The 27048-nt window shown below is 46.1% G+C and overlaps 3 protein-coding genes and 1 long non-coding RNA gene across 4 annotated transcripts; 2 read left to right on the forward strand and 2 right to left on the reverse strand.

Annotated features, from left to right (window-relative positions):
• Positions 1-2462: 2462 nt before the first annotated feature.
• LOC127294190 (protein TPLATE) lies at positions 2463-10032 on the forward strand. The gene is made up of 7 exons (XM_051323945.2): positions 2463-3713; positions 5638-6234; positions 6734-7095; positions 7241-7541; positions 7759-7881; positions 8728-9183; positions 9294-10032. The coding sequence occupies exons 1-7, from the start codon at positions 2589-2591 to the stop codon at positions 9792-9794; spliced, it is 3465 nt and encodes a 1154-aa protein (XP_051179905.1). The 5' UTR covers positions 2463-2588; the 3' UTR covers positions 9795-10032.
• A 1429-nt stretch (positions 10033-11461) lies between these two features.
• On the reverse strand, positions 11462-11939 carry LOC127348687 (uncharacterized). The gene is made up of 3 exons (XR_011744470.1): positions 11803-11939; positions 11623-11721; positions 11462-11551 (listed from the first exon to the last, which is right to left on the reverse strand). It is a non-coding gene; the product is annotated as an uncharacterized lncRNA (long non-coding RNA).
• A 2798-nt stretch (positions 11940-14737) lies between these two features.
• Positions 14738-17092, forward strand: LOC127294191 (uncharacterized). The gene is made up of 2 exons (XM_051323946.1): positions 14738-16751; positions 16854-17092. The coding sequence occupies exon 1, from the start codon at positions 14937-14939 to the stop codon at positions 16317-16319; it is 1383 nt and encodes a 460-aa protein (XP_051179906.1). The 5' UTR covers positions 14738-14936; the 3' UTR covers positions 16320-16751; positions 16854-17092.
• Positions 17093-18717: 1625 nt separating this feature from the next.
• LOC127294192 (B3 domain-containing protein Os01g0723500) lies at positions 18718-21454 on the reverse strand. Its single transcript, XM_051323947.1, has 3 exons — positions 20641-21454; positions 19413-19681; positions 18718-19116 (listed from the first exon to the last, which is right to left on the reverse strand). Exons 1-3 carry the CDS (start codon positions 21116-21118, stop codon positions 18880-18882), a joined length of 984 nt encoding a protein of 327 aa, XP_051179907.1. The 5' UTR covers positions 21119-21454; the 3' UTR covers positions 18718-18879.
• Between the last annotated feature and the right edge of the window lie 5594 nt (positions 21455-27048).

Consider the following 27048-nt stretch of genomic DNA (forward strand, 5'->3'; position numbering starts at 1 on the left):
TGCATAAAAATGATATATAGTGTATATAAAACATGTGAGTATTGTCATAAAACTAGCATGGAACATAAGAAATTATAGATACGTTTGAGACGTATCAGGTAGGAAATCGTCAGGCAACACCATGATCTGGTGTTGTAAAACTGGCGTTTTCTATATGGACAAACTAGATCTGGGGTTGCAAGAGAAAAAATGGTTGACTGTAACTTTTGGTACCTTCTTCTTAGTTGATTTTTCACAGTACTGTCGAGGTAGATCTTGCTTTCCCCTTACTTTCTGCTTCTTCCCTGTTGAATTTCCTGCCTAAAACTTATGGTGAACGAGCTGGACAATCCATGGAGTTCTGGTTCCAATGGAGGAAGGGGGAAGAAAAGGGATCGGAGGAAGAAGAGGTAGCAGGTAGGGTTTGGTTTCTGGGATCTAGTTTTGGTCCCAGCTGTAATTCTGGTGGTCAAAACATGCCCCGACGTGGTCCCAAGCCACCCCAGATCCAGACAAATCGTGGCTCGGCGTGGTCCCTGCAGTGGTTTCCTTTTTTGGTTGCCTGTCGCTTTCAACTGGTGGGCCCATTCCATTTTAAGGAAGAAACAAATCAGACAGGGAGGCACCGGGTAAGACTAAATGGTAACCGGGAACTCTGTTGCCACGTCCTAATTATTAAGGTAAATTCTTGCGTTCGGTCGACCGATCGGCGTCCGCGGATCGGTCCCTCCCGCTCGCGCTGGCATCACGTGCTTTTGCCTGCCTCACGCGGTGTAGTCGCTAACTTTTTCTTCCGCGCATAGCTGCTTGCATGCAACTCACGCTCTAGCTTCCTGCTCTCGCATGCAGAGCACACATGTTCACACGTATTGGACCACATCTGCTGCAGCTCTTTTTGTCCACTTCTGCAGGGTGCTACTATGCGTGTGTAGTACTAGAACTACTAGCATATGGGCTAAAAAATGATGTCACCTCATATGCTACCATTAATTTGATAAAGAATGAATTTTATGACACTTAGCCAGCTACTAACCGTGTTATTTTCTAGTGCGACGCTAAAAATATGTCAATTGTTTATTACTGTTATATTTTTTCTTGACACGTCATGTCTGGTCCGTGTTCAGCTTCGAACACACGAATGAGATGCTCCTTTAGCTCTAGGTGTATGATGAAAACATGTTGCGATCTAATTCTGATAAGGCTAAGACGAGTCGAATTCATCACGAGTGAGCTCGATCTGGTGACATCAGTTTGCATCTAAACAAACCTTCTTCAGCGCCGATGGGGAACCCTCAAGCCGAATTCATCGCCGACGATAATAAACCAGTGTGCTATGGACTATAGTACAATCAAGTCTTTCTGTTAATTATTTGTTGCTTATGGTCATTATTTTTGTAACAAACACCTATGCTTTTTGTTGTGAAAGCATGGTCTAGATTTGGTAAGGCTTTTTGCATAGGTTTGTTTTTTCTCTCAAAATTACTGATGTTGCTTACGCTCATTAATTTTTTGTAACAAACTCATGTGAGTTTTGTTGTGAAGACAGACGCAAGATGTCGTAAGGGTTTTATGTGTGTTTGCTACAAATTTGTTTTTCTCTCGAAATTACCAATGTTGCTTACGCTCATTATTTTTTTGTAAGAAACCCATGTAATTATTGTTGTGATCAAGACATGCGCGAGATGTTGTAAGGGTTTTCTGTGCGTTTGCTACATGTTTGTTTTTCACTCGAAATTAAAGATGTTGCTTACGCTTATTATTTTTGTAAGAAACCCATGTGCTTTTTATTGTGAAGACACACACGAGATGTTGTAAGGGTTTTTGTGCGTTAGCTACAAGTTTCTTTCTCTCTCGAAATTACTGCTTGCTTACGCTCAATAATTTTGTAACAATTCCATTTAATTTTTGTTATGAAGACACACGCGAGATGTTGTAAAGTTTTGAAGGTGGTTAGCTACAAGTTCGATTTTTTTGTTGTAACTATTTACGATTTATGTAAAATAGATGGTAATTTTTGTTATAAATAAACCTACACCAAAATAATTGTTGCTAGAAAAGTGTGCCCAAAATGTTGCAGACATTTTCCACAATTTTATTGATCCACAAAAAAAGCTTATGATACTCTACCACTGTTGCAACATTTTCTATACTTAATTAGGTGTGGAACTAGCTGGATTAGAGATTTAGCAAGTAAAATAGGTGGAACCCACCATGTGAGCAGCGTCATGCACCAGCAAAGCTTGGGCACTCGTGCAAGGTAGGATAGAGGCCTAGAGTTAGCATCCAACCTTTTTTTACTAGGTTTCACGTGCCTGCATGCAAAACATCGAACCTCTCCGCACGCACGATCGGACAACATGCAACTCTGTACCAGGCTGACGCAACTACAGCTGAAATGAAAGCGACATGAGGTAATTGCTGTGGCCCCACTGATCAGTCCACTGGACGAAAAGATCCGACCCGTTACCACCGGCCACAGGCGGCAGGCTCAAACAAAACCCAACCTGCCCGTGCTCTCGCACTCCCCTCTTCAACCTCAGATCTGCGCCACCACCGCTCCTCTCCCCCAGCTCCGGCGATCGCCGGAGCCCAATCGCGGCGCCGGCGCGATGGACCTCCTCATCGCGCAGATCACCACCGATCTCCGCTCCTCGGACGCTCTCCGCCAGTCGTCCGCGCTCCTGCAGGCCCTGCAGCAGTGCGCCGCCGGCCGCGACGTCTCCGCGCTCGCCCGCACCGCCGCCACCGAGATCCTCTCCGCGCCCTCTTCCGCCGTCTGCAAGCGCCTCGCGCTCGACCTCCTCCGCGCGCTGCCCCTGCCCCCCGATCTCCTCGACCCGCTCCTGCTCTCCTCCCTCCGCTCCGACCTCTCCTTCCCCGACCCGGACGTCGCCGCCTCCTCCATCGCCTCCTTCCCCTCGCTCCCCTCGCACCTACTCCCCACCCTCCTCTCCTCCGCGCACGCCGACATCACTGCCGCTCTCTCCTCGCCCGCCGAGTCGCTCCGCCTCGCCGCCGTCACTTCCCTCTCCTCCCTCCTCCCGCGAGATGACCTCGCGCTCATGTGCTCCACCAACCCCTCGCTCATGGGGCACGCCACCACGTGGTGGGGCCGCCTCACCGAGCTCTCCCTGGACTCCGCAGATGCCGTGGCAGCCTCAGCATTCGAGGCATTTGCTCGGCTGTTCCAGGAGCTCGACGCAAGGCGTATGAGCCGGCTTGCTGGGGACAAGCTCGTGGATGGGGAGGGCGCGCTCGCCGTGCGTGCCCAGTGGGCAGCCGCCGCCATCGACTTCATCTGGTCCCGCCGAAACATGCTCATTGCCCGATCCATGGTCATGCCCGTCGAGACCTTCCGGGTAACCGTGTACCCTCTTGTTCATGCAGCGAAAATGGTTGCTTCCGGCGCGGTCAACACGCTTCGGCAGATTGCCAAACCAGGAGACACTACAGTAGCTGAGACCGTGGAGGCCAGTGCCGAGAAGTTGGTGGGGGTGTCAGACATAGTCTCTCACTTGCTGCCTTTCCTTAGCTCGCTCTACCCACCGCTGGTGTTTGAGGTGGGGATCAATATGCTGTCGCTCGCAGATGCGCCCGGAGGCAAGCCAGAGTGGGCTTCAGCTGCTATTGTTGCAATCCTAACACTCTGGGACCGACTAGAGTTCTCATCGATGAGGGAGACAATTGTCAGGGCGGTTGTGGCCAATCTCCATTTGCTGGATCTTGGGATGCAGGTGCGAAATCAATCCACTTATAACTGATAATTCTGTTTGCTTGTTTCCCGTGGTAGATCTACTGATTTGCATTTTTAGCCCAATTTCAACTTGGCAACTTTAGGATTACAGATCCTGGAAGTAGGTATTTGTTGATAATGGTAGCCAAGTTTGTATGAAGTAATTTAGGAGGCTTCTATTTTCTCGCATTTACTGTCATCAGTTGTAGATGTTACTAATTGTAGCGGAAATTTAGCTAGCCTTTCGGTCACATAAGGTCTTGTTTGAACTGCATCTGTAAAGTATTTGCAAGAATGCACACCAGTACCAGTTAGTCCTGTTTCCTCTTTCTAGTTGCACAAGCCTGAAAACACATGGGCTGTAAAATTCAAGCTAAAACTATAATCTCAGTTCTCACACCATCAAGGGCTATTACATTCCTAAATTATGATCCCAATGCTGACATTCTTGTTTGAACCAAACAAAAAAATTCAGGCTTATCCCATGCCATCTCGTATTTCAGTCTTACGCCAAACTACTTAAAATCTATTTTGTTGTTACACCAGTGATTGAAATGCCACTCTGGTCGGTTTGTAGCTCCATCTGCTGATTATGACAACTGTTTGATTTCCTGAAATGCTAGTATATGTATATTTTTTTTTTCAATTTTCATCATATGTTGTCATCTCTGAAAGATGGAGAGCAAAAACCTGCTAGTGTAGCACAAATAGTTTGTCAGGGCATTCCTTAGCATTATATGTACTACACCCTCTGTTTCTAAATATAAGACGTTTTAGGAGTTCAATTAGGAACAGAGGTTGTACATCACAAAACTGAAGTTGAAAATGTTGATTTTAACGTGTTGCATCATAGCACAACATCCACAGCTGAATAAGCTCCTTTATACTTCTATCTTATAATGATAGATTAGTCACTAACTTAAGCCCATAATCTTTATTTTGTTCTCTTACTATTAATTCAAATTCAACACATAAGTATTGGGCGTTTAGATCTTCATGTAGAATCACCAATCAGTTATAAACATCTGGAGGCAAAATGTGAACTGGTTAGCCATTATACAGTATATAATATTGGCATCTTCTGTACCCTGTTTTAGACAAGGCTAGCGACATTAGCATATACTCCCTCCGTTCAGAAATAGTCTACATTCTAGCACTAAAATTTGTTCTGAAATACTCTACATTCTAGATTTTAGTCAACAATAACACTAAAAACGAAGTGGTTTTGCTCTCTTTATTGGATGTTATTTTCAATGTAGCTTGGATTGGTTGTTCACATTTCTAAGTAGTACTAATAAATGCAGTACTAGTTTGTCTTATTTATTCTAGACTAGAATGTAGACGAAATCAGAATGGAGGGAGTATGTAATCTTTTCCTAAATACAAGATTCACTAACATTCTTTTCCTGTTCCGCCACGCTCCCCTCAAAAAATTAGTAGCAACCGTTGGCCTATCCAGCTTATCTGTCTGTCCCTGAACTGATCAAAGAACAATATCAAGTAAGACAAATCTGGGCCAGAGGAAAAATTAGATTCACAGCAGAGCTTGTTTAATCATGCACAGATTATAATCGGGATCTTTTTTGCTAGAATCACAACAACATACAGGCCTTGAACCTCTTCTCCCATGCAGAGTCGCAGGCAGCACTGTGTGACTGTTTTAATATTTTTTGATAAACTAGTCTTGAATATTGGCTCTGCAGAAGTTGAAATTTGATTATTCTCTAGCCGATGTGACAATATCCAGTCTATGCTTGAAGATTTGCGCTATCAAAATGTAAATATAGTAAGATGCTAGCAGATGTTTACCAGTTTCTTCCTTTCTGTGCATAACTTGTGAAGAGGATGTTGACAGAGAGACAATATTGGTTTAGCTGTGCAAATCTATGTTGAGATGTATTTACAAAAGCATTTGTGTCATGCAGGTGTCTCTGTTTAAAAGGCTGCTTCAGATGCTGAAAAATTTGAGAGCAGAATCAGATCGCATGCATGCATTGGCATGCATTTGTCGGACTGCACTTTGTGTTGATCTTTTCGCAAAGGAGAGCGTTCGAAGAGGTCAGAAGCCTGTTCCAGGTACAGATGTGATATCTCTCTTTGAGGATGCAAGAGTCAAGGATGATCTAAACAGCATAACAAGCAAAAGCTTGTTCAGAGAAGAGCTAGTTGCCTCACTGGTCGAAAGTTGTTTCCAGCTATCTCTTCCACTACCCGAGCAGAAGAATTCTGGGACAGAGAGTAGGGTTATAGGAGCATTAGCCTATGGAACTGGTTACGGTGCATTGAATTGGACGGAACCTGCTTTGGATGTGGTGGAAGTTTGTAGACCTTGTGTTCTCTGGGACTGTGATGGGCGTACCTATGCAATTGATTGCTATCTGAAGTTGCTTGTACGGCTTTGTCATATATATGATCTTAGAGGTGGTGTAAAGACAATTAAGGCTGGTGCATCTCAAGATCAGATTCTAAATGAGACAAGACTTCGAAATTTGCAGCTACAGCTTATCAGGGATCTTCGTGAGGTTATGATCCATCTCATTATTTTGATTAAAATTCAAACACCTTTGTTATGCATTCAAGTACCAGTTGAATGTAAGACACTAAGATGCGAGTTTATTCATTATAAACTTGTTGGCCTATTTTTCTTACTTGATCCCAGTTGGTTCTGTGTCGATAAATATCTTATTCATCATTGACTCAGTGTAAAGCCTGGGCTTTATTCATTGCTAATTCAATTGCACATGTTTATCAAGGCTTTACCTGTGTTTAGATCTGACTAAGCCTGTCTTTGCTTGCTTTCCTTTGACATTTTCATTCATTAATTCCTCACAAAAATAATTTCATTCATCTTTCTTTGCAAATGCTTGTAACTTTAAACTGTGCCATTTTGTAAAGATTATAAATTTTCTGGTTAGATATGGTTGATAGATCAATGGAGTTATAATACCTTAGTTCCATGTACCTTTTCTTAAATCCAGATTGGCCTATAACTTTATTAACTGAATAAATATTTGTTTGCAGGTTCATACATCAAGAATATCATCACGGTTGATATGGGCAATTTCTGAACACTTTGATCTTGAAGGTCTGGATCCTCTTTTAGCTGATGACCCAGAGGATCCTCTGAATATTATCATATCTAACATGCATAAGACTTTATTCAACACCGATTCCTCTGCCACGACATCAAACAGGATACAAGATGTGCAGGCTGTCCTCATATGTGCTCAACGTTTGGGAGCCAGAAATGCAAGAGCAGGCCAGCTCATTAGTAAAGAATTGGAAGAATTTAGGGCAAGTACTTCAGCTGATTCTGTCACCAAGCATCAGTCACGTTATGTCTTGCAGATAATAAAGTATGTTACGAACCATCCGGATAACAGGTGAGGGTTTGCATCTTTGAACTATTTATCTTACATCGGGTTATAATATTCACATAAATTCTGTACCTGAAAAAAAGGAATTACTCTAGTGGAACATGCATTTGGGAAAAAAATAGTATATTTGACTTTCCAGTATTTCATCCAGGTGGGTCGGTGTAGGTGATGCTACTGGGGATTACCCATTTAGCCACCACAAGCTTACAGTTCAGTATTCAGAGGCTGCTGCTGCACAAGATAGAAAATTGGAGGGATTAGTTCATAAGGCCATTCAGGAGCTTTGGAGGCCCGATCCTAGTCAGTTAACTCTTCTACAGACAAAGGGCATCGGTGCTTTGCACAAAGATCTTCCAAAAGCATCTACTCTGACAGGCAGCAGTGATCCATGCTACATCGAAGCATATCATTTGGCGGATCCAACTGATGGCAGAATCACCTTACATCTAAAGGTATGAATCGATGATCTTTTCCTTGTATACTTAATAGTATTTCTTGGTTTGGTTAGGGATGCCATATCTTTATTGCTCCAGCATAGTTTACGTGCACTTTGCCACTCGGTAGAATGGGGAGAAGTTAAAACAACCATTTGTGGCTCACTGGATCTTGACATATTGCTTGCTGTATGCTATAGTATGACTGTGTTTTAACTAATGTACACTTCTGCAGATTTTAAATTTGACTGAGCTGGAACTCAACAGGGTGGATATCCGTGTCGGGCTCTCTGGAGCACTGTATTATATGGATGGATTTTCTCGCACTGTTCGCCACCTGCGTAATCTTGTTTCCCAGGTATTTCCACGACTTTGACGTGCTTATTTTGCATTTACTGTGCAGTTTAATTTCAAATTATGTATCAGTGATTTAAAACATTTAGAACATCACACACATGTTTGTATTTTGTCACCTGGCCAGAATCTGCAGAAAAATCTTGGGTTGCATTTTTTTCGCAAATGTATTATTTAAATATAATTTACAGTAAAGCATTTTATTCTTCTTCAGCTAGTAAAAGTTTCAAATCATTTTTCCTGCCAAAACTTAATACCAAGACCTCTAGATTTAGTATACCTGACTAGTCAAGTAGAAGAGCACTAGTCACTACTACCTCTGTGCATAAAAGGATGTCTTAGATTTGTCAAAATTTGGATGCATGTAGAGACATACATCCAACTTTTGACAAATCTACATACGTCCAAATTTTGACAAATCTAAGACATCCTTTTATGGACGGAGGGAGTATTATATTGTACCCTAGTTAGAATGTGGTAGTTCACTATTATATTGTACAGTAGGTGGAACGAAGTTGTTGATACTAAAATCCACTATCATGATCATGATGATGTTAAATTGAAATGATTTATGTCTTCCATTTGTGTATGTATCTATGTTGGCACCTGGTGCCTGAAATAACCAGCAGATACAGAACTAAGGCTCCTAGGATTGCGATGGCTTTCAAAGTACTAAGAACTAACTACTACTGGCAGGATGTTGTTTCCACTTTCCAGACGAGTAATGCTAAAAGAAGTGGGCTATTGACAACATAAGATAGTGACTAGAAATTTCATATCACTGGATAGACATTGCTATCACAGATCAGCCAAATTTTATGTTTGCGTCTAATTTATAACAATTTTACAGGATCCAGTCCAAAGTAGTGTCACTGTTGGAGTTTCACATTTTGAGAGGTGCTCTCTCTGGGTTCAAGTCTTGTATTACCCATTCTACGGAAGTGGAGGATCTGCAGACTATGAAGGAGATTATGCAGAAGAGGACTCACAAATGACAAGGCAGAAGCGCTCACTCCGGCCAGAGCTTGGGGAGCCAGTTGTTCTGCGGTGTCAGCCTTACAAGATCCCCCTTGCTGAACTTCTCTTGCCATATGAATGCTCCCCAGTTGAGTATTTTCGTTTATGGCCAAGCTTGCCGGCCATGGTTGAGTGCACTGGCACGTATACATATGAAGGTAGTGGTTTCAAGGCCACTGCTGCCCAGCAGTATGATAGCTCTCCTTTCCTCAGTGGGTTGAAGTCAATTTATTCTAAGCCCTTCCATCAAGTCTGTTCTCATTTCATCCGAACGGTTGCTGGCTTCCAGGTAAGCATCTGATTCTCCCCATCACTTAAGTGGTGTTACACCAGTCTTGATTCTATCCTGTGCAGAATTGCCATTTACTTTAGGTTATATAACTCATGGATCTTCTACAGCTGTGTTATGCCGCAAAGACTTGGTTTGGAGGGTTTGTGGGCATGATGATCTTCGGCGCAAGTGAGGTCAGCCGAAACGTTGACCTGGGTGATGAGACGACCACTATGATATGCAAGTTTGTGGTGCGCGCATCCGATGAATCGATCACAAGAGAGATTGAATCGGACCTCCAGGGCTGGCTGGACGACATCACAGACGGTGCTGTTGAGTACATGCCTGAAGACGAGGTGAAGAGCTCAGCCGCCGAGCGCCTGAAGATATCGATGGAGAGGATAGCCCTGCTCAAGGCGGCCAAACCTAAGGTGCCGCCCGCGAAAACCGAGCAAGAAGAGGAAGAGGAGAAGAAGGAGCGCGAGGAGTTGGACGGGTTTGGTAACCCGAAGGGCCCCTCGACGCTCTCCAAGGTCACGGCGGAGGAAGCCGAGCACCGCGCTCTCCAGGCAGCCGTGCTCCAGGAATGGCACCAGCTCTGCAAGGAGAAAGCCCTGAAAGCGCAGTGAGGCCTGGATTGCGCTTCGCCTGTATAATTTTGTATCTGTTTTCTTCCAACCACATTTTTTTTGTTGTTGAACTGATATTTTGATCTTTGTGTAGTGTGTATGATCCTGCTGATTTCCCCCATTTGTTCATTGTATTCACAGATGTTGTAGTACGAGTACGAACGATCTCTTATTCTTTTTGTAACATAGCTCAAAGCTTTTACCTTGTGAATGACCATTTATAATGACCTTTCCCGTACCCATTTTCCCGTGAATCTTATATACAGTATATACGATATTTTCGAAAGTTTCTTTTTAATCATTTTGGTGTTGAATTAAATTAATTTGAAGACTAGCCTATTGTTCACTGACATGTGGGTCAGGCAAACCCTACCTGTCGGTGCCACATGGACTTGCTAATGACCACGTGGCCTCTAGTTTGCCCCACTCGCGGCGCGGTCTGCTAATTTCTGAATTTCCATCCCTCCTCCCGAGCCCAGAGTCGGCGATTTACACAGAAATAACCCAAAAGTGAAAGAAAAGCACAGAATAACCCTCCGGCGAAACTATTTCACCAATCTAACCCTTTTGTGTGGCGCCCCTCCCACGGGCGCCACACATGCCCATGTGGCTCCTCCGCCCGGCGCCATCGACCCACCGACGTGGCCCCCTCGGGCCGAGCCGGTGCGCCCATCCGACGCAGTAAGCATGTGTGGCGCCCCTCCCAACGGCGCCACACATGCACTTGTAATCCCCCAAAACATACTGTGAGACAATTCCTCTGGGACTTAGCCGTTTTGCGAGGCTCGATGTGTGGCGCCGATGCCACGGGCGCCACACTAGCCTGTGTGGCGCCGATGCCACGGGCGCCACACATAGAGGCTCGCGAAAACGGCTAAGGACTTATCGTCCGGAGCCCCTGGATGTTTTCGACCCAGTAGTTCATATAAGTTGGCATGTGTGGCGCCGATGCCAAGGGCGCCACACTAGCATGTGTGGCGCCAGTGGGAAGGGCGCCACACATTGACTTGTGTTAAAAACATGAAAAATCCTACCAAACTCCAACAGTTACGAGTACAACATTGGACACAACAAGTAGCAAATTCATGACATACACATATAACACTTCATAGGTCACATTGTAGCACGTAGATTCAAACAACAAGTAGCATTACACACCATGGTTCGAAATGACATAGGGTTCACAAATCGATACTTATGAATATAGAGTTCACAACAACACGTAGCACATCCTAGTAGCGTCCTCGACGTGCCGTCCTCGCGGGCTGCTTCCGGATGGCCATCCTCTTCGTCCGCTGCCGTGGCTGCTCCTGCTGCTGCTCCTTCTGCTGCTCCTGCTCCTCCTCCTCCTCCTCCTCCTCCTCTGAAGAGAACGGCTCGTCGTTCCTCATCCTCGACAAAGCTGATCTCCGCCGCGGCCCCTCATCCTCCTCAGTGACAACCTTCTTTCCTCGGTTGACATAATCTTCCGGAGTGTACCGGTTTGGACCCTTGCCCCTTGGCTTCAACTGGTAAGCTGACCGTGGGGCTTGCTTCGAGGTACGCTTTGGAAGTATGACTTGACTCAGAATTAGCTCGTCCTCAGGAATCTTCACAAACACGAACACATGAGATTACAAAGTTGAAATTAGTAAGAACATGTTTGACAACAACAAAATAGTCCATACCTCCCGCTCTTCTGAAGAGGAAGATGTAGCGATTTCGGCTTCCCGGCAACCTAGCAAGCTGGCTAACCGCCGCATCTTTCGTGCAGTGTTCTGCGTCATCCCGTTCATGGTTACAAATCCACCACATCATAGTAGCGTACATTCAAAGTTGGTGATCATACCTTAATGAAATACCGCAACGGTCCGACAGGCTTGTCATCTGTCCCGCTCTGCTCCCAGATAACCTCGCACTCCTCAGCTGTTTTTTCGATCTCCTTCCGCTATGACAAACATAGCATACACAATTGAAGCGACCACATGGCAATGTAGATGATGTACTAGTTAGTGAGAGAATAGAATACCACGAAGTTCAGCTCGGAAGCAATAGAAGTCGATCTCCCTCTGCGAGCAAAGGTGTCGTGCTGGCTTTGCCCAACCTCATCGAACTGGATGGGGTCGTCCAAGATCTCCTCAGGATACGCGTGCTTAACTAACTCGATACGCGTGTCCTCATGGAACCACTCAAGGTAGTTGTTGAAAGCGGCCAAGTTGTGAGGCACAATCTGCTCAGGGCCAGCATTCCGTGCCGCTTCCAAACACTGTTGGAACGCTGCGATGTGGCCGCTATGATGGACTGGCCAATTTGTGATCTTCCTCTGCCGCTGCCTATCAAGCACGCAAGAATCAACAAGTTAGTTTGTACCTCTTCTATCAAGAATCTTCCATCGCATGATTCCAGAAGTTTACCTATGAAGCGCCTTGTCCGTGTCTTGCCACACCGGTGGGCACTCGTCTGACCCAAAGCTGTCTCATCACTCTTTGCGGCTGGTGGTGTTCAACAAGCCACATGCATATGAGTGGGCAGCGCATACGCCAGAACCGCGCCTCCTCCGTGCACTTGTGGTTGAGGTCAGTCATCGACGCGCCAATACGGTAGTAGCTACCATATGGCTCCCATTCCACCTGCAGCATACAAATATCTCAGAATTTAGAACATGCCAGTAGAATCAATGAAAACTAGGATTGCAAAAGAGTGATCGGTTACCTGCTCAGCGGTAAGAGTGTCCAACTCCGCAGTGTACTGCATGTACATGATCTTTGGATCGCCCGACATCTCCGAGACATTGTCCCAAAGGTATGCCCAAGTGGGCTCCCGATCAGGAAAGTGAGGGTAATGAGGCCATGGCCTCTCGTTGAGTACCCTAGGCCGCCCAACTGATAGGCGGTCCCAGCTCCATACGGAAAGTAGGAGCATGCATCCACCAATACCGCCGCTCCCAGACCTGCGACAAGCTTCGTCCAACTACGCACATAAGACATTTGGTTAGTACTTTGTCTAGCACACTACTATAGGAAAATAGTACATAGAGCAAATCATCACCTGCCAGTAGAGGTAGGCAAGTGCCGTTGTTCCCCAACTCCAACGGTTATCCAACACCGTAAGCGCCTTCAGCCAACACCAATGGGCCAGCTTCCCCCCACTGTCAGCAAAGAGAGTCCTCGAAATCATGTACCATAAGTACACGCGGGCGTACGTCCTCCGAGTGTCCTAGTCGGCCTCTTCCGGGCATTCTCCAAAGTTAGTCCTGATCCATTCGAAAGACGCGCCGGCGGGAGCTCTCTTCTTTGGTTCTGTTGGCAGCGGAGGAGCCATGCCAATAAGCACCTGCATCTGCTCGCGCCACCCATCAGAAGCTGTGTTCATACACAGTGGCTCGCCCTGAATAGGTAGTCCAAGGATCATGGAAACATCCTGGAGAGTAGGGGCCATCTCGCCGGCCCTCAAGTGGAAGGTGTGAGTCTCCGGCCTCCACCGGTCGACAAGGGCGGTGAGTGCCGAGGGGTTCATGAGTGGCCCCCCACGGCTTACAAGGGATATGAACGGGAGAAGACCGGTAGGCCGGATGAACTCTGTGTACCTCTCGTCATACGGTATATCCGCTGTGCCATGGTAACGAATCTTCAAAGGTTGAAGATCCGTTCCCTTCTCCGTCATATGAACAGCCCGGTGCACCCTGTCGTACTCTTCATCCAGAAGCCACACCATCCTACATGTATGAGCAACACATACAACATATTATGAGCCATTCATACCAAATATGAGCAACACATACATGAGAATATATCCAAATAAGCCATCACACATACATTCCTAACAAATATGAGTTATTCCATCAAGAATACTAGGCATATGTAACACATTTGAATGCATTTGCTAGGCAAATATTAGACATTTCAACACATACATACATAGAATTTGAACAAATCTAGGGTTCATATCCAAATCCACTAACCATATCTAGGGTTCCTACACATACACATTCAACACATACATACCCATTTCAACACATACATAGCCATTTCAAACATCTTTGGTTCAAACACAACCGACATTTCAACACATACATACATAGGATTTCAACACATACATGTAAAATTTCATATCTAGGGTTCCAACAAATCTTTGGTTCAAACACATATACTACAATGTAGATTCCACCAACATAAATTTCTACATATCCAAATCCAAGAAATCTACCAAATCTAGGGTTCATACCCAAATCTACCAAATCCACCAACACTATTGGATGAATCGGAGGGAATCGAAGGGGAATACCTTGAGGAATGGAGGAGGAAGGAGTTGGCCGGATAGATACGATGATTCCTTGGTTGATTTGGTGGGGGCGAAAGGAGGCGTGCGGCGGCGGCGGTTGGGGAGGAGAAGGAGAGAGGAAGAGAAAGAAGAAAGAAGGGTCGGGCTAGGCGCGGGCGCCACACTTAAGTGGATGTGTGGCGCCCGTGGCATCGGCGCCACACAGGCTAGTGTGGCGCCCGTGGCATCGGCGCCACACATCGAGCCTCGCAAAATGGCTAAGTCCCAGAGGAATTGTCTCACAGTATGTTTTGGGGGATTACAAGTGCATGTGTGGCGCCGTTGGGAGGGGGCGCCACACATGCTGCCACGTCGGATGGGCGCACCAGCTCAGCGGCGAGGGGGCCACGTCACTGGGTCGATGGCGCGGCGGCAGGAGGGGAGCCACATGGGCATGTGTGGCGCCCGTGTGGGGGGCGCCACACAAAAGGGTTAGATTGGTGAAATAGTTTCGCCGGAGGGTCATTCTGTGCTTTTCTTTCACTTTTGGGTTATTTTTGTGTAAATCGCCCCCAGAGTCCTCGTCCACCTGAGTTAATTTTGAAAGTATCCTATTATTCACTGACAGGTGGGTCAGGGGAACCCTTCCTGTCGGTGCCACCTGCTTGACTTGCTGACCACGTGGCCTCTAGTTTGCCCCCACTCGCGTTGCCGTCTGCAAATTTCTCCACGACCACCCCAGTGCGCCGCCGCCGCCGCCACAAACCTCTCGCCGCTTCGTGCAGCCGAGCTCTCTCCCCAAAAGTGGGTCTGGGCAGCGAGCGAGCTGTATGGGAGTCGAAGCGAGCCCGGAACCGGAAGATACTCTCGCGGCGAGGAGGAGGAGGAGGCGGAGGGGGAGCAATGGTCCGGGCGCGGACGCAGCTGTCGACGAGGCTGATGAACGTCTCCCTCGCGGCGCTCTGCCGCGGCGGGAGCCTCGCCCGCGCGGAGTCCGTCCTCGTCGACGCCATCCGCCTCGGCATGCCCCCCGACGTCGTCAGCTACAACACCCTCCTCGCCGCGCACTGCCGCGCCTCGGGCCTGGACGCCGGGATCGCCGTGCTGCGCCGGATGCGGGAGGCAGGGGTGGGCGCCGACGCCGTCACCTACAACTCCCTCATCGCCGGCGCCGCCAGGGCCGGGCTCACGGTGCGCGCCCTCGACCTGTTCGACGAAATGCTCCAGGCGGGCATCCCGCCCGACGCCTGGGGCTACAACGCGCTCATGCACTGCCTCTTCCGGTCCGGCCACCCCGAGGACGCCTACCGGGTGTTCGCCGACATGGCCGAGAGGGGCGTCGCGCCCTGCGCCACCACCTACAACACGCTCCTCGACGGGCTGCTCAGGTCCGGCCACGTCAGCAACGCCTACAGGATGTTCAGGTACCTGCAGAGGGCGGGGCTCCCGGTTGGCATCGTCACGTACAACACCATGATCAACGGGCTGTGCAGGTCAGGCAGGGTCGGCTACGCCCGCATGGTCCTCAGGGAGCTCGGGAGGACCGCGTACGCCCCCAACGCCGTCACCTACACCACGGTCATGAAATGCTGCTTTAGGTACGGCAGGTTTGACCAGGGGCTGGAGACCTTCCTGTCGTTGCTGGAGGGAGGCTACGTTCCAGATCTCTTCCCTTACTGCACGGTGATCAGCGCGTTGGTCAAGAAGGGACGGATGGAAGAGGCCAATACCTACAGCGAGCTAATGATACGGAGCGGGTTCAGGCTCGACAGCGCATGCTATAATACGCTGATTTACCTGCGGTGCCAGGAAGGGAAGCTGGATGACGCGTTTGAGCTGCTCAGTATGATGGAAGAAGGCGGCCTGGAGAGTGACGAGTACACGTTCTCAATTTTGGTCAATGGTTTGTGCAAGATGGGACATATCGAGGCTGCACAGAAGCAGTTGTGTTACATGGAGATGAGGGACATGGAATCGAATGTTGTAGCATACAATTGCTTGGTGGATGCGCTCTGCAAATCGGACCAGGTGGATGCAGCCATCAAATTACTGCATGACATGAAACTAAGAGATGACTTCACTTACACATCATTAGTCCATGGTCTATGTAAGGTGGGTAGGTACCACATGGCATCCAAATTCTTGCGCATCTGCTTGCATGAAGGGAACAGTGTTCTTGCATCTGCAAAACGTGCTGTCATTGCTGGCCTTCGTAGCGCAGGGTTTAAAAATGATGTCAGGAAAGTTCGCTCAGCATTACGTATGGCTAGGCTGTTAAAACCATAATCCAAGGAAACAGCCTGCAACTTGGCTGGGTGATCCGGCAGAATCGAGAAGATCAGTTGAGCTGTGGAATTAGAATGTGGATGATCCTGCACTAAGATGAAATTGGTGTGACATACACTGGATGAAGGAAAGTAAGGACCATCTTGTTGTAGATGGTGCTACTACTTTTATACATCACTTCTTCTTGGAGACACCACATTGACTGCTAATGTCGCAGTATGCATTCAGCATTGCCAGTTTGTTACCCTTAGAGCTAAGTGTCAACTAAAATTAAACAGCCAGGGAAGATGCAACACATGACCACTATAGCAAGGAAGCTATTTCTGCCTGCTTCATACCTCATGTTGGACCATAATGTTTCCAGGCGAATATTATTTGGGCGTCTCTGAAATAAAATCCAAGAATTATTAGCATTCCAAACTTCCAGTCGAGGTAATGATGGACTTTATACTTTTAGATCAATAGCTTTTACACTTACGTTCTCATAGATGTCAATGTTGCGTGAAGCATAATTCTAATTTCCCCCTCTTTTAGGTAATTGGTGCGGTTGATTTAAGCAGGAGACAAGATGCGCACACTGCAGCACAAGAGCACAAAATGCAAACATTGTTACTTAGTACATAAGAATCCACCTGTTCACCATTTTTTGCTTCATTGTTTAGTTCTTGTGAACCAGGAGAAAATGATTTTTTTGTGTGTATTACATCATGCAACAGCATTGACTTGTTTGAAGAAAATTCTTTATACCAATGAATGAGACATTAACAACATAAGCGTGTTTGTGTTATGCTGTCTATTCTGTAGATTTTTCATCAGAGAACAATGCTTCTATCTATTCTATAAAATGTTATTAATTGTAAAACCATCACCAAATGTTTTTTTTTTTGCAAATTGTATCATTTTTTCCATTAACTGCATGTGTTCTTCAAATGGTGAAATCATATAGGTGTCTGTGGAAGTAGAAACTAGTTATGTATGGTCATAGCAATGGCATATTCTTATTAATTTGGATGTATTTGCACGCTAATCACACTTTTACATACCTGAGATCAGTGATATGAGTTCAGTGTGTTCCTTTTCATTCATCTGCCCCATATGGTTTCAGTTACTGCTCTGTTATTGTCAGTGAGTTTTGGATGGTGTATCTTGTGTTGCTTCCATGCTCTGGAGTCAGTTGCTGCTCACCTTTCTATCTGTGCTCCTCATGTGTCATCCTTCCCTGATCAAGTTGACGATGGCTGTAATTCGCTATTTGTGCGGCGTAGCTGAACCATACTACTTGGGTGATGTTCTTGGTTCTTCTGTGCTAGGGAATAAAATTGCAGCCATTGCTGTCACTTTTATGTGGGGGGTTTGGGGAAGCCATAAAAAGTATACATGGTGATGACCAGTGTCAGCTAGCATGGTTTGTGTGGCTGGTGGAGTTGGTTGGCACTTGGAGATCCCGGAGCATGCAGAAACAGGTTGCGCAGCCAGAGGACCGTGATGGCTCAGACCCAAGTTGTTGGTGGTTGTTTGTTCGTGGTGAGCAAGAGGCTTTTTAACATTGTCCCACCAACAGTACAAGTTGATTGAAGGTCTGTTCATTGCCAAGCTTCTGGCATATAAGGATGCTAACAAGGTGTCATCGTAGAAGTGCTAGGATGAAGTCAAGAACGTGCAATCCCCACAGTGCTCCATGTTGACCAAGAGATGGAGTAATTAGTTCAGCTTTCCAGTTTTTCAAAGTTCCTTTTGTCAGGATAAAGGTAAGTGTGTACTGGGTTTTTGACTCACATTTTGCAATCAGAATGTTGTCCGGCTGAGGCGTAATAAAGCATTAGGGAGTACACTGTTCTGTTCAAGGTATGGCTTTTCTTGTTATTTTGCATAATGTAGTACCATCCAGAGTTAGTTTATCTGGTTTGGTATGGTAAAGGGTTAATTCTTAAGTCGTTATAGGTGGTCTGATTGGCAGCTTTACGACAAGACTTCGAACTGATTGTTTTTGCCTCAGCCTAAACCTTCATTGATGCAGTTTTTTTGTACTGTTTATTATGCTAAGTGGATCTTTAGTTTTGGAAGATAGTATTGATATCTGGGTGTATCATCCATGTCAGAAATTAGTCTTTGTCCAATATATGGATGTTTAGCTCCACCAAGTAATTTTTCTCATGTTTTTTTTTTATTTTTGCAATTTTCTCAAACTTCATCATTTTTCAACCAGAATCGTCTATACATAAGGGCAGTGATTGCCTCTCCTGCAACATACTAAATTTTAGGGACTCCAGTAACATCTTCTTGGCGCCATCCATGTGCAACCATGGTAGCTACAACATCTTCAGCCTCCAACACACTATTTCAAGACATTGAATTCTCTAACCCTATTGCAGCAGACACATGGAGAGAGAAAGTGGTTACATCTAAAAATGCACACTGGATTTATTAAAGTTGCCATTCCCCACTTTCCAGCAACAGCAGGAGGAAAAAAATATTGGTCACAATTATTCATTTTTACCAAAGTAAAGGAACAAGTTCAAGAAAAAAAAAGGAACAAGAGAGCAATACTGGAACCAACACATTATGGTGCCCGTTTTATGCTGACGTTAAAGGTGTTCTCATCAACGAGATGGAAGAAGCAGACGTCTCCGACCTTGATCCTATGGTGGCTGGAGAAGTGGCTCCAACCTGCTTTCATGCGCACCTGGTCGCTCATCAGCGTGAGCTTCACAGGCCATGACCTCAATCCAGAGTCCTTGAGTATCATCAGACGATTTGATGTGATACCGTTCGCATTGCAGAACTTCTTCCCAATGTTCTACAAGTAGCACCAAAATGAAAGGAATATAAGTTTTGATGCATATCGAGAAACCACCTGAAGTTGAGAACAGATATGCAATGTGACATTGCAAACTTCATGTGGTACATTACTGTCACAACATTATGCCATGGCAGATGAGGCAGAAGAAAAGAGAAACATGTGGCTAACTTGAAACAGATTATTTAAAGGCATCATACTCTATCTGACTCTATACTAATCAGGCAAGAATTTAGAAGTAACAAAATAATCAGATTTTTCAGTGACTATGAATGGACGGTGTAAAAAGAACTTGCCATATAACTGTAGCGAATGTTGCAAGGCGTTGCCACCTTCGAATAGACAGGAAGAATGCTGGTGTAGTCAGACTCCTTCGCCTCTGTTGCAATGCCTGAATCTGAATGGGTATCTGCTTTAGTATTCTTCTCAGCAGTGACATCTTGCTCGTCATCATTGTCTTCCATCAGAATTCTTTGAGATCTGCACTGTTTCTTCGCTGGGATATCACCATCACCAGTAACCTTCCTCTCGCTGATCTTTCTGGTTTTATTAGCATTCATACCACCTGCAAAACAAGCAAAATTAACCCCATGGTGGATGTTTGAAACTTTGAAACATGAGCTTTCACTCGCTCAATCACCTGGAACAGAGTTTAGTGTATCTGCTTTTTTTTAACAGAATGGTCAGGGAAAAAAATGACGGGTGGTGTTTTGACAGTTTGAAGATACTTAAAATTTTCAAGACATGCCGCGGTAAAATGTTTTGGCATCACTTTTTTCTTAAAAGTTGAGCAAAATGTAGTTTTGCGAATCACAATAGAAACCCCTCCTTCAGCACATGTGCACTACTGAGTGTCTGAGTCTTATGATAATTCATTGGATGTTGACTATATGTCTCCCGAGAAATATTCGCCATAAGTTGGGGCGTGTAAAAGTATACTTATATCCACAAATAAAAAAATCAATCAGTATATATTTATTAGTTTTCAAGCTCCACAAATAGTTGCAAGCTGGCATGCATCCAAAATATTGAATCTTCAGCATCAACACTTTCTCGATAATGGATAATACACCCTCCCTCCCAAATTTGTTGCATATAATTTTTAGTCCAAGTCAAACTTTGTAGAGTTTGATCGTGTATAAAGGTAAACATATTCATTCTTGCAATATATGATGCACACATCATGAAAACTTGACTTTGACTAGAAATTATACGCAACATAATTTGTGAAGGAGGGAGTATATTAGTATCAAGATGGTAAAGGGTAAAAATATACTGATATACTAAACACTTGAATGATATATTAAACACTTGTAAGATGGAGAATATCTAAAATTAAAAGGAAAACTTCTATATGGTCTAGGTTTCATTTTAATAGTCATGAGGTACGGATTTCTACTCTAGTTCTTTATCTTTTCATTATGTGTTCATTTTAAGGATGGAGTTAGTTTACAACAACTCTCCAAAAATAAAAACCAACGCATTTAAGAATAAATTCAGTGTGAAGAAGAAGAAGCGCCATACTATGGGTCTTGGAGGTAGTCTGCGATCCAGAGCCAGTGCCTGACCGCTTCCTCGGCAGCGTGCGCTCCAACGTGGCAGCAGCGACGGTGCTGGCACCGGCACCGGCGACGTCGTCACCGTAGTCCTTGATGCACCCGGATGTGTCGAACGCCTTGACGGTGAACACCATGTTCCCTTCGTACCTGAACACCAGGAAGCTCTCCTCCTCCAGCCCGTTGGCCCTCACGAACTCCGCCCAGCCGCCGGCGAAGTAGACGTCATCTTCGCCACCGTGGCCGTCTCGGACCACGTCGACGTGCCAGAACTTCTTGAGCGGGCTCACCAGGGTGGCTCGCCGGAGCCCGGGCTCTGCGGCCAGGTGCCCCCGCGTGAACTTGGCAGGGATAGGCATCTTCTCCATGAACTCCTTGAAGAGTACCTTGAGGAACTGAGGCTTGCCACCGGGAGCCTTCCCTCGGTTGCTGCTGTCGGTAGCCATCTTTGGCCGTGCGCGCGGACTGAGGGGTGAGTGACTTTTTCCAGAGCCCGCCGGGGGGAGGAAGAAGAAGAAGAAGAATATCAAGGGGACAATTACTCTAGGCGTTAATGTGGGTTTTGTGCCAATATGTTCAGCATTGAACAGGAATTAATCTGGCTTTTCATGGAATGGCTTCATTTCTCTTTGGCGAATCGGAATCTTTAGCTGGAGTTTTCAGAGCCGCCCGTGGAATTAAAGAGCACCCGTTACATCTTTTTGTTGTTGTTGCAGAAATGTGAAGATTAGGGGACACTTCGATTCACAGAATTTGGTAAATGCTGACATGTTCTCGCATGGTTAAAACCTTTGGTATTGTTTTCCTATTGGTACCCATCATTAATTTCATTTGGCATTAACTCCTCTTTGTTGCAGGTCATCTACAGATGTACAGGGATTCTTCATTCATGTTTACCTCTTCAGCGTATGACCGAGACATATTTACGGAGGTCTGTACACGATTGGAGGCTACGGCGAGGGATACTTTTTCCCTACATGGGTGGCAGCATAGTCTACGGATTGAAGCCCCACCCACACCTTAGGCGTTTTGCGATTCATCGTTCCGATATGTATTTCGCCTAGTTTTTTAGTTTGGCATCTTTTTTGGACTTGACTTTCATAAACGGCTGTGTGCATCCTGGTTATGCAGAGGCTGGATGTAATTGCTTTCCCAAAAGTAATAAAGCATCCTTTATCGAAAAAAATTAATAAAATGAAATGAAATTGACGATATCATTTCATTGGCAAATTTAAAGAAATGATAGGATACCAAGAGGATTTAAAGTTAGCCATGGGTTTTCGTCAACACCGGGATGCTTTGATGAAAACCCATGCATTTCAATACTTCCAGAGAGTGTCAAAGCTCTTCTTGTGTACCATTGCTTGAACCTGAATATCTGGGAAGCAACTGTACCAAAATGTCTAGCAAATGGGTACTGAACCAGAATATGTTCCACCCCTGTCCTCCTCTTGCAGACAGACAAAACATGCAGAGATTTGTTCCTTTATGCCCATGTCTGAAACGGCGACCAGAGGGCCAGATATTTTTTTTTAGAGAAAAGGCAATCACTTGGCCTGCTTTATAAAGAAACCACAATATACTCGGATCACCAGTTATTACAGACACACACACACACCACCAAACAACCAGCCACAAAAAAAACAACAGGCTAACACATAGCTGCAAGTTTAGATCCCGCACATCAGCCGAAACCAACTAGCCTAAACACCACCAGTAGAAGAATAGAGTTAACCGATCCCACCACGCGGTCTAACAAGGAAATAGGAGGTCTTCGCAGCCAGCTTCACACGGTCCATCATCTTCATCCACTCTGTCCTACGCCTTGCTGGTATCAGCACCGTCCACTGTGAAAGGAAGGAGATCATCTTGAAAATATTAGCAAAAGGAGACCCGCAGGTTTTGTTGTTGAAAACCAAATCATTTCGAGCCAACCAAATAGACCAGGAAATAGCTCCAAAAATAGCCCGACCCACAAAATTTGAATGAGCACCAGGTTTATTAAGACCTAAGGTGATGAAATCCTCAAAGCAAACAGGCGGCCTCTCCCAGCCCATAGCCTCTTTGATCCACCACGAATTGAAATGAGAGAAAGGACAATTAAAAATAAGATGACCTGCAGTTTCTAACTCTCCACACAGCTTACAACAAGGATCACCCGGCCAATTCTTTGCCTTCAAATCCGCCGCCACCTGAATCCTACCTCTAAAACACATCCACACAAAGATTTTGATCTTCATAGGCATGTTACTCTTCCACATATCCATCATATGCACATCTTTCACACCAGAATTCGTTAACTCGTCATACAAGGATTTAGAGGAAAAGGTACCCGATTTGGTAAGTGCCCAAAGACCCACGTCCGGGGCATTCGGAAGACTGATCCCCTGCAACAACAGTCGTAATTCATCCCATTCCCTAAGCTCCCTTGGTCCAAAAGACCGGCGGAAGGTAAGTGCAAGGCCTCCATGCCTCACCACCTCAGCCACCAGCGCCTCCGGATCATCACAATGTTGAAAGAGAATGGGAACACACACACTCAACGGCACCTGTCCTAACCACACATCTTTCCAAAAACAAATCTTCTTACCATCGCCAAGCTGATATGTGATGCCCCTACGCACCCAATGTTTGATGGAATGCAAACCTTTTCCAGAACTGAGACGCCCCCGCTGCCTCCGATTGGAAAAAGCTTCCATTACCAAGATACTTCTTCCTCAAAATTTGACAGCACAAACTTTCATCTCCTTTCTCTAACTTCATAATCCACTTTGCCAAGAGAGATATATTACACACTCTGCTATCAACAAAACCCATACCCCCAAATTGTTTCGGACGGCAGAGATTGGCCCACTTGACCATATGGTACTTATGTGCACTACCATTGCCCTCCCAATAAAAAGTAGCTCTGATCATATCAGCTTTGTGATGAACACCATCAACCAGTAGGTGAACCCCCAAAATATGATTTGGAACATTATCTAAACACGCATCGATCAAGATCTTCCGCCCACCGGTAGAGACCGGCTACCAGGTCCCTAACCGCTTTTGAATCTTATTAGGCCAGAACTCGAAGTCAGACGCTAAAAGCTTCTTATCAGACACAGGAACACCAAGATATTTCATCGGGAAAGAACCCATTTAACAATTGAAGAGATCCGCTACTCTTTCCTGCTCTTCCTTGTCCACACCAAGGACCAAAAATCTCACTTTTCTGATAGTTAATCCTCAAGCCAGACATCGCTTCATAACAATACAACAAAAAATTCATTGTGATCATAGATTGTTCATTAAGCTCCAGGAACAACACAGTATCATCTGCATACTGCAAATGGGTAATGCCACCATCAACCAAATGCGGAACCAGGTCTTGTAGATGCCCTTTGTCTCGAGCAGAAGTGATCATAGCTCGTAGAGCATCAGCAACTGTATCAAACAGCAGTGGTGATAAGGGGTCACCGTGTCGCAACCCCTTATATGTGCGAAAATACTCACCATATTCCTCATGGATATTAATGCAAACCTTGCCAGTCTCAACCACCAAAATAATCCAGTCAATCCAACGTTCACAGAAACCTTTTTTCCTAAGCACATTCCTAAGAAAAGACCAATGAATCTTATCATAGGCCTTTTCGAAATCTAATTTTAAAACTATGCCTTTTGCATGAGTTTTCTTTAATTCATGTAACACTTCATGGATAATAACCACCCCTTCATGGATATGTCTCCCAGGCACAAACGCTGTCTGAGTTGGATGAATAATTTTGTCCGCGACTTTTATTAGCCTTACAGTCAAAACTTTTGTGATAATCTTAAAGATCACATTCAACAGGCATATGGGACGGTATTGTTTAATGACATTCGCATCTTTAATCGCGTGAATATTCGCGTAAACACCCCATAATTCAACCGACCCAAGTCCAGTCTGCCAGCAAACATATCTTCCAACATTTCAAAGACCTGAAGCTTCACTTCCTCCCAGAATTCTTTATAGAACTGTACCGGGAACCCATCCGGGCCCGGCGCCGTATTTGTCTTCATATTATTAATTGCCATTCCACTTCTTTCATTTCAAAAGGTCTAACCAGCTCCACACAGTCCTCCGGCGAAACACCACCCGAAAACCTCCATGTTTCCGAGTTGATTTTAACTGTGGGGACTGGTTCTTTTCCAAAGAGGTTTTTGTAGTAATCTGTAATATACATTTTCAGCTTCTCTGTTTCCTATTTATGTATTGATTTGTGGACAACGGTCACACTTTCGGCTTCTACTAGTATTTTGTTGGCACCACCGAGCAGATGATGTGCTAAAATGAGTGGAGTTCCTTCGTTGACATCCATGCTGTGGAATTGCGGACTTTGCCCCCACAAACATCTTAGTCATCATCAACTTAACGCAAGGAGGCTGCAACACCCGGTCGCACAACGTCACGTGCTCATTTTGCGGTGGGTGACGGGGTACTTTCATGCTATGTTAGTGGCCTCTAGCTAGTATTCGATTGTTTAGCTACATAGATAACCTTGATATTTCTCAAAACGATGGTTCTGCGTGTATGGATACATGGAAGAGAATGAACAAGATGGAGTTGTGCGTAGCGAGTACCAATACTAGAGTAGATTAGTTAAGTACTAGCCAGATACATAAGAGCATCTCCAGCCGCGTCCCCCCAAAGCGGCCTCAAAACATGCTAGATGGAGCGTTTGGTGGACACGTTGGAGTGGTGCCACGCTTGGGGCGCGTCTCTCCCCTGTCGCGTCCACCATTTAGAGGCCCCAAAATAATAGAGATGCACGAAAATAAAAGTTTTCATTCAAATTTGATTATATTTTACAAGTTTGAATGAAAACGGTTAGGATCAAACCCTAGCCTATTGGCTGCTCGGCGGTGCGTTCGATTGCCCCATACGACATTGCCCCCTTCCCCCGATGCTCGTTTGCGTAGGTGGGTGGAGACGGTGTTGCCGCCGCCGGTGCGGCTCAACATTGCATAGTTGGTATGTAGGCTACGAGGCATGTTTGGCGGTGGAGAAAGGGAAGCCGGCGGCTGTGGTGATGTTCATTAAGCGGAGGCGACCTTTTATAGGAGGCGGCGACGCGAGAAGAGGCGGGAAAAAAGAGCGGGAATAGGTGAGAAGCCGCGGAAAGAAAGCGCGGGAACTAGCGGTGGCGTGCGAATGGTGGCGACGTGTGGAGGAGGCGCAACGACGCGTGGAGGAGGCGCGGCACCGACGGGACGTGTCGCCTCCCCCCGTCGACATTAAGGCAACGCTACAACGCTTCGTTTCGTGTCTCAGTGACGCGTCAGGCCCGCCACTCGCGACTCGTTTCCGCGCTCTGTCCGGCGCGCCCGCAACGTCCCATATGGAGGAGGATGGAATCGGAGCGCCGGACACCGTATTGGACCGTGCCGGGCGAAAAAGGCCCTTTGGGACGCACGACTGGAACCAGTTATATGTCCGGCATGCCCAAAAAGCTTTGGGGGCTGCTTTGAGGACGACGACTGGAGATTCTCTAAGATACTCCTTCTAGTAGTAGTACAGACGTGGACGTATTAGTAACATGAGAAAACATGCATATGTATCTCTGCCAAAAAGTCATATGCACATATCGATGTGACAATTGTTGAAATATTGGGCCTACACTTAGTGGCCCATACTAGATTTCAGATTTTCCTATAAATCTCAAAGCCCACATAGTGGCCGCCTTGTGAGTTTGAGCCCAAGTTGGTGGCAGCTCACTAGGGAGTAGCAAGAGGTGGGAAGTTTAGTCCCACATGGAAAGTTGGGAGGAAGTTAGACCACCTTATAAGGTGGGTTGTTCCACCACTAGTAAGTGAGTAAGAATAGGAGTGGTTCACACGCGCTCCTCCTCCTCATCGCTCGTCTCGTCTCTCGTCTCGACACGACACGCCGCGCTCGTGGTGAGTGGATTGAGCCTCGAGCCGAGACTTTTCTTACTTTTTGCAGCTCAGGAAAACGAATAGAGTCCTAGACGGACGCGTCGCAGTTAGTCGGTTCGGGTCGCTCCCGGACCGTGGGCTATCTGTAACCGACTCGAAAACGTGCGCGCGACGTGGGCGTGCCCCACGTTGCCTAGGGTTTCCCGAGCCTATATAATCTCTTGCCCGGCTACCGCAGAAACACATCTAATACACGAGTTAGGGTTTTGCCACCTCTCTCTGCTCGCGCAGCCATCGTAGCCTACTCCATCCCGCGCGCCGACGCGCATCGGCGAACGGGAGAGCAGGTCTCCGGAACCGCTCGTCCTTGTGATCCTGTACGGGAGAGGGCAAATTAGGTTTTTGGGAAGCGCTCTGCGCGACTGCTCAAGTTCTTCATCACGGGTCGCCTTCCGTCCAAGTCGGACGGTGCTGCCTA

This window comes from Lolium perenne, chromosome 4 (assembly GCF_019359855.2).
Source record: "Lolium perenne isolate Kyuss_39 chromosome 4, Kyuss_2.0, whole genome shotgun sequence".
Taxonomy (NCBI): domain Eukaryota; kingdom Viridiplantae; phylum Streptophyta; class Magnoliopsida; order Poales; family Poaceae; genus Lolium; species Lolium perenne.